A 7,112-nucleotide genomic window follows, 5' to 3' on the forward strand; every position below is an offset into this window, starting at 1 on the left:
CCCGTCGCGGTGAAAAAAGGAGGGCGGGAGTAGGAGCCAGACCATCCCGCCGGGACACCTCGCCGCCGCGTGGGGCGGTGCCCAGTACTACCTGCCTTCGGCACAGATGAGACAAAGAGTAGCCGGTCCAAAGCGGACCTAGCTCTCCCTTTAAAAATCTATTTCCTTCCCCCCTCATTCCTTCCGTTCCCTCGTAAGGGCTGTCTCGCAGCCCTCCCGCTCCCCGGCTGTCCCTGTCCCGGGGGTGTGGCTGTTCCCATGCCCTCCTCTCTGTCTCCCCACCGCGCCAATCGGGCTCGCAGTGCGGCCATTTGAATGCCGCCCGCCTCTCCTCGCGGCGGGAACGCTGTGCATTCCTTCTCTCCTAGAGATGGGGCCCATCCTCGCCCACCTCGCTTCCACCCCGATGGGGTGGTGGGTTTGTCCTTGGGGTGCGTCTCCCCTTCTGGGCACACGCCAGCGTTTGGGGGCGCTGGTCCGGTGGAATGGGCACTGCGGCGGGGGCTGTTTGGGGACACAGCAAAAGGAGCCCCTTCCTCTTCTAGACGTTTCTTTTATTTCGCCGTAAAAGACGCGAATAGAGGCCTCACTCACATCAGTGACTCAAAGACAGTAGCTGCATCCAGGTGTCAAAGCTACCCCCTGTTCCAGGAGCATTTCACGAGCTTTAACGTTGCCTTTTTGCCTCTTCTTTGTAGAGTAACAGTTTCTCAGTGCATTCCGTACCTTGTTGAACACTGACATATGTTTAAACAATGTTACATTTACAACTCTGCTTCTTTCAGAACCAACCAATGAAAATTATTTGTATTGATCTGCCTGTACTGATACGTAATAAAATTGGAGAATGATCAAACCTATTATGTCTAGTCCCTTTTTTGAAAACAAAGTATTCACACGATCCGAATGTTATGGGTAATGTTAATGCCGTTGGATGCTTAGCAGCATCTTTGCTGTTATCAGTTTACAACTGGTTTGTTCTTGCTGATCTGTCCTCTGAATACCAAAGACCCCAAGAGGAACTTTTTCCCGTGAGAGTGCTGCTGTTTGAAGGCACGAGATGATTTTAGTTTGAAAGAGCAGCTTCAAATGGAGTCCACATTTTTGTTGTAAGAATGTCTATGTCACCTCCCTTAAGTGAGGGCAGTAAAAAGACTCTAATTTTGCTGCTCTTGTTCGCTTTTGCTGTTACGTTGTAATAAATATTACGACCAGTCCAGTTTTAAAACAGTGATTCTTCTGAGTATCTCAAACCAGAGCCACAAGATGTTAAAATAAGTTGTATTTTAATTATATCTCTAGAGTTCTTAATACCTATAATGTAATAGTAACAGCTCTGCTTTTGGATGGTAATTTTAAAAGATGAAATAGAGAAAGCACTAAAATGTGCTGCTCTAGAAGACAATTTCTAGCTGTTGTTAGTAGAAAGCTTTATATTTCTCTAAGAGCTGCAGACCTGCAGTGTATGTGTGGTTTCTGGGCACATGTCAAACCATGAGAACACAGTTGCTGTGCTTCAGGAAGTGTGTAAATAAAGTACTTACAACTAGTGTGTATGTCTAGTTGTTTGTAAACTGTTCTAATTACTGTGCAAATTTTCATTCATCTGGAGCCATGGTATTCTCATCTGTAATGCCACTTCTGCTCGCAGATAAGTTGTGTGATTGGGAGTTTGAGAACACTTTGTAAGTGAGAGGAGTCTTGAAGCTTACAGAAACTTTAACTTTTAAAATACAAATGGCAATCTCAATTTAAAAGGCAACAGTTCCCTTATTTTGAGCTGTTCATATACTGTTGCATATCTGTAATGTTGCATCTGTTGCCTACTTGGCTTTCACAGGTGTTCACTCTAATACGGCAATTTCCAGAATGCTCTTTAGTGTTTGAGGTTGATTTTGTAGGTCTGAGCATAAGCTTCTGTGGAATGCTCTGAGGGCTGTCTGTCCTCACAGCTCATACTTCTGTTTTCAGTGATTGGAAATAACTGAGAGATAATTAAGAGAGCTTTTTATCCGTATAGGTTAATATTGAAGTAATATTGCAGTCCAGAGAACTTAGACTTCCTCCAAAAGGAATGAAATCAGTATTCTAACTCTAATTCTCCAGGATACCTGGATTTGAAAAGTTTATTTAAATTTTTTCTTTTTTTAAATCTCTGAATGTAACACATCTGATGCTTTAAAAAGGTGCTATATGAAAGTAGTGTGCTTTCAGTGTAAACTGAATTCTGAACAATTAATTTCACTTTTAGATATTACTACACTTTACAATACAGAATATAGCCAACAGCCTGGTAGTTACTTCAGAAACATAAAGTAACAAATATTTGTTTTAGTGAAAGTGTATTTGCTTGATTTTTGATTCTGCCACTGAAGAAAAAAGTGTGACGGGGCTGCCATTTCATCTGTCAGCATAAAGCTGGAGAAACATTTATTTTTTATTCCCATCAATTCCTTCTTTAAAAAAAAAAAAAACAGACCAAGTAGCAATTGTAGATTAAATAAGGAATTTACTGCTCAATACAAATTTTTTGTTGCTGTAAATTTATTTTTCATAGAAGAACTCCAGTATTTTTGCTTGTAATGTGTAAACAGGAGAAGAAAAATAGTTTGATGGGTTTCGTTTACTTTTTCCCAGATGAAGTTATTTTAATAGAAAATACAGTCATATGTAAATGGCGTTCTTCCAAAGGGCATGGCGTTCCCATTGCATTAAATGCTGCTCCAGGATTTCAGCTATTTCAAATAAAGTTTACATGGTAGGTACAGAATTGTTTCTCAACACACTGGAGAAAGATGCTTTTGGTGTACATGTGAAAGGTTCTCAGTTGATGCAACAAATCAGCCTCCCGAGATTACAGGATTGAGTACCTTTGGTTTAGATAATTCCAGAAATCATGAAAAATGTATAAGCCCTTCATTTTTCAGACATTATTAATCCTAATATGTAGTGCTTAGGACCTCCATTGGTTTATGTTGCTTTTCCAATATAGCTACATAGTGGTAAAAAATAGTTTACTTTTTACAATTGGTAACATGAGTGATGTGAGATATAGAATTTTAAAATTAGACATATGAGAAATACTACATAGTGAAATAAATGTAAGTCTTGAACTAAAGTTTTTGAAACAAAATAGTTTGAGGTTCTAGTTTGTTATATAGGCTTTTATCTGTATATATAAATGGACTTAAGTTTGGGATGTTCTATATTTTTAGTACCTATCCCTGAGTGTCTGGTTTGGGGTTAGTGAAGGGTGTTTGTGTAGGAGAGGGGAATGAGTTGTCTTTAATGTAAGTAGTGCCCTCCCCTGCTGGGAGATGACTTCCTCATGGGGTTCTCTAGGGTAAATGTAGCTATAGAACCTCCAATGCTTGGTATATAGCTCTGAAGCCACGTGATGCAAGAAATTGATCCGGTTTAAATTCATTAGTCTGGTTTCTATTTGTTCCAAAATTATGGACTGCGTAAGTTTCTATCAGGCAAGTTTTAATAATTAAACCTGACTTTATACTGGCTCAGGTACAGTCATTTTTGCAGCAGCTGGCTCAGAACTGGCTCTAGCTGTGAGTGATGTGCTCTGGCTGACAAAACAAGTATAATCACAGACAGTCAACTGACCTGGGTCAGGTTGTGGATCTGCTCTCCATTGTGGAACATTCACTTTGGGGTGTTTTCCATGTGGAAGGAGCTCAGCTTGATGTATGGCGTATGTGGGATCACACGCAGAAGTAATTTCTGAGCTGATGGAGTACTGCCACGCTCATTAGCATGTGGAGTTCGGAATTTCCAGGGTTATAGTCAGGATTCCTTTTATATACTCCCAATTTTTGGTCACTAAACTGCAAAAGAACTGTTAATATCTTTATTAGAGAAGATGAGTTAGGTGAGTTGTAGTGGAGATTGTTGAGGAAAATATTGATTGGGAGCTATGATGAAGATTCTCAAAATGTCATTAGAGTTGATTCTTGTGCATTTCATCCTCTATAGGTTGCCTCTAATTCTATTAGGACAAGCAGAGCAGTGTCTTTTTGGAGTTCAGGTTCCTGAAGTGTGGAAAGGCATTTTGGAGATAAAACTAATTGACATAATATATTTTAAGAACAAAACCTAAATTTGGAAGTAAGCTCTCTGTTGCTCTAAGAGTTATAATTTGCATAAAGTATTTTTTTAGATCTGCAAATAAGCACATTTGTTAGACGGTTCACTGTCTATACCAGCAGTCTCAGAATAGTGCAAATACTTGTGACTTGATTGTTTGTAGTATGTAAGTATTCGGTGCCTGTCAAGTAGTGTAAATGTGCACATTTTTAAAAAGAAATAGTTAATGATTTTAACAGTGTGTCTGAACAAGGATAAGTTTATTTTCACACCAAAGTACATATCCTTAGAATTCTAGTGCCTACTTTTAAAGCAATATGCTTGAGGTAGGGGAGGTACATTTTTCATCCTAATTCCTTTGAGTTTAATTTCATGCGTATAAGTTTTAAAAAGTAGAACAATTTCAAGTGACTGTGAGTCTAATAGCCTAAATTAAAACAAGTGAAATAGGCCTAAATGTACAGTATTAGAAGTATTATTCTTCTATCTCAGCTTTTTGAAGGAGGAGTTCGAAGCTGTTCATGGCTTCGTTCCCGATTTGCTGTCCTATTTCTATGCAGTTTCATGTTCTATCCCTGGAATTTGTCTGCAGCCAGTTAGCAGAAATCAGGGTAACTTTTGTATTGCACTGTATAATCGCTAACTACGTGTCTGAAAGATACTATGAAACACTAATTCCATTTGTACTGTGCAGAGCTTAACAGCTGCAGCGCTTCCATCTCTGCTGTTGAATGGAAGCAAGCAGCAGGGGAAAGAAATGCAAGAATTGCACCAGCTTCCAGTGTTGATGCTGTGTTCCAGATTCAAAAAACTGGTGTTCTAGGTACATTTAAATTCATCACTAAATGTGTAGTCTGTATCATTATAGTAGACTTCCTAAAAAAACTGAGCCTTCCTCTGTGATTGCTTCTCAATTACACAAACCTGACTCTTATTCAGTGAATATTCTTTGCAGTGGCTTCTAAATACCCCTTCTATTACAGCAGAACTGTGGGGATTTCACTGTCTTAAGTCCTGACTGCAGAACAGTTTTAAACTTTCAATGTTGCAAAGTTACTCCAGTCTAGAAGGAATTTTGGGGTCTAGAAGGAATTTCGGCATCTAGAAGAAATTTGGAATATTGCACTTCATGATGAAAGTATTGAAGGAAGTTTGCACACTCTTCTCTAAGACAAACCCTTTAAATTTGCTTTTTGTCTGTATTTCCAGGTAACTGAGCTGAATGAGCCCCTCTCAAATGAGGATAGAAACCTGCTGTCTGTAGCCTACAAGAATGTAGTTGGAGCTAGACGGTCCTCCTGGCGGGTCATCAGCAGCATAGAGCAGAAGACTATGGCAGATGGCAATGAGAAGAAGCTGGAGAAAGTTAAAGCCTATAGGGAGAAGATAGAAAAGGAGCTCGAGACAGTCTGCAATGATGTTTTGGCTCTCCTAGATAAATACTTGATCAAGAACTGCAATGACTTCCAATATGAGAGCAAGGTCTTTTACCTGAAAATGAAGGGGGATTACTACCGCTATTTGGCAGAAGTTGCTGCTGGAGAGAAGAAGAACAGTGTTGTGGAAGCCTCAGAAGCTGCCTATAAAGAGGCTTTTGAAATCAGCAAAGAGCACATGCAGCCCACTCACCCAATTAGGCTTGGGCTGGCCCTCAATTTCTCAGTGTTCTACTATGAAATCCAGAATGCCCCTGAGCAGGCCTGCCTTTTAGCCAAACAAGCCTTTGATGATGCCATAGCAGAGCTGGACACACTAAATGAGGATTCCTACAAGGACTCCACTCTCATCATGCAGTTACTTCGAGATAACCTCACTCTGTGGACGAGTGATCAGCAGGATGAAGAAGCAGGAGAGGGCAATAATTAAAAAGCTTTCCTCTGATCCCTCTTTCATCCACTTGGCCATCCCCATCATCACCAATATTTCCTTGCCACAGTCACACTAAATATCTAGTGCTAAGCATATCTGTATTGTACAGCTGTTCAGATCTGCTGTCTACTTTATCAAGAAGCAGTTTCAGATGAGTCTTCATGGGCATTGATGGATTGATTGGTTTATTGGCCCTATTTATCTTAGTTGCACTTGAGCAGTGCAGAAGGAGGCATTTTTAGTTTGCCTGTTGATTGGAAAATATGGGAAGGAATAATGGAAAGTGATTGAGGATAACTAGATTCCAGTTAAATTTTTTCCATTTGAAATGAGCTGACAGTTCTGTTAAGCAGTACATTTTGTGCATGCAAAATAAATTAGCCACCCCAAATTTTTTTCAGTCAATGAAAACAGTTAAGCTGATGTGAAATGACAACTCTGTTCATCAGTTTACAATAAACTCTTTGAAATGTGAGGTTTTGGTAGCAATTTGGGTTTTTTGCCTCTAACTTGTGCACAGTTTCTTTAAATGCAGTGCATCTACCTAAGAGTTTTGATACTTGTAACCTTTTGCAGTTGTTTTGAAGAATCATGAATTTATTTTTTGTAAACTCTTTGGCTGTTTAGTTGTCTGTGTATTCTGACAACTCTATGTCAATATTTGCCCATGTTAAGATGGATGACTGGGAAGCCAGACTTCTAAATTAAATGTTTTGGAATTAAGTGAATAAAATAAAATGCTGCTTCAGGGATGTTATCTCTACATGAGCTGTCCTGTCTTTTGTTCAGAGCAGAGATAGAGTTATATAACACATCACTTACGGGTTAAAACATATTTAATCAAAAGTTTAATGAGAGGTTGACATATGCTAAACAACACAAAAACACAACATAGTATGCTGAAAGAAGAAAAACCCAAACCCACAAAACCCCAAAGCACCCACAGCGGGGGTCACCTCTGTTAAAGTGGAGTTTCCCAAGGTGGTATATTTAGTTGTTTGCTCAGTAGAAGAGTTGCTGAACAATTGTAAAGCCCACAACTTACATCAATGCAGAGACTTGTATTTGCTTCTGTCCACTGTAGCTTTTAAGCTGTTTCTCTGAAGTGCTGATCACCAAATCAGCTTTACATGTGAATATCCCAG

General features: G+C 39.5%; 1 protein-coding gene across 1 annotated transcript; it reads left to right on the forward strand.

Annotated features, from left to right (window-relative positions):
* Nucleotides 1–5,250: 5,250 nt before the first annotated feature.
* Nucleotides 5,251–6,730, forward strand: YWHAH (tyrosine 3-monooxygenase/tryptophan 5-monooxygenase activation protein eta). The gene has a single exon (XM_008632080.2). The coding sequence runs from the start codon at nucleotides 5,431–5,433 to the stop codon at nucleotides 5,962–5,964; it is 534 nt and encodes a 177-aa protein (XP_008630302.1). The 5' UTR covers nucleotides 5,251–5,430; the 3' UTR covers nucleotides 5,965–6,730.
* Nucleotides 6,731–7,112: the final 382 nt, after the last annotated feature.

This window comes from Corvus brachyrhynchos, unplaced genomic scaffold (assembly GCF_000691975.1).
Source record: "Corvus brachyrhynchos isolate BGI_N302 unplaced genomic scaffold, ASM69197v1 scaffold864, whole genome shotgun sequence".
In the NCBI taxonomy this organism is placed as follows: Eukaryota; Metazoa; Chordata; class Aves; order Passeriformes; family Corvidae; genus Corvus; species Corvus brachyrhynchos.

Coding starts and splice junctions, on each gene's coding strand:
- YWHAH (XM_008632080.2), top strand. CDS start 5,431: ATGGCAGATGGCAATGAGAAGAAGCTGGAGAAAGTTAAAGCCTATAGG.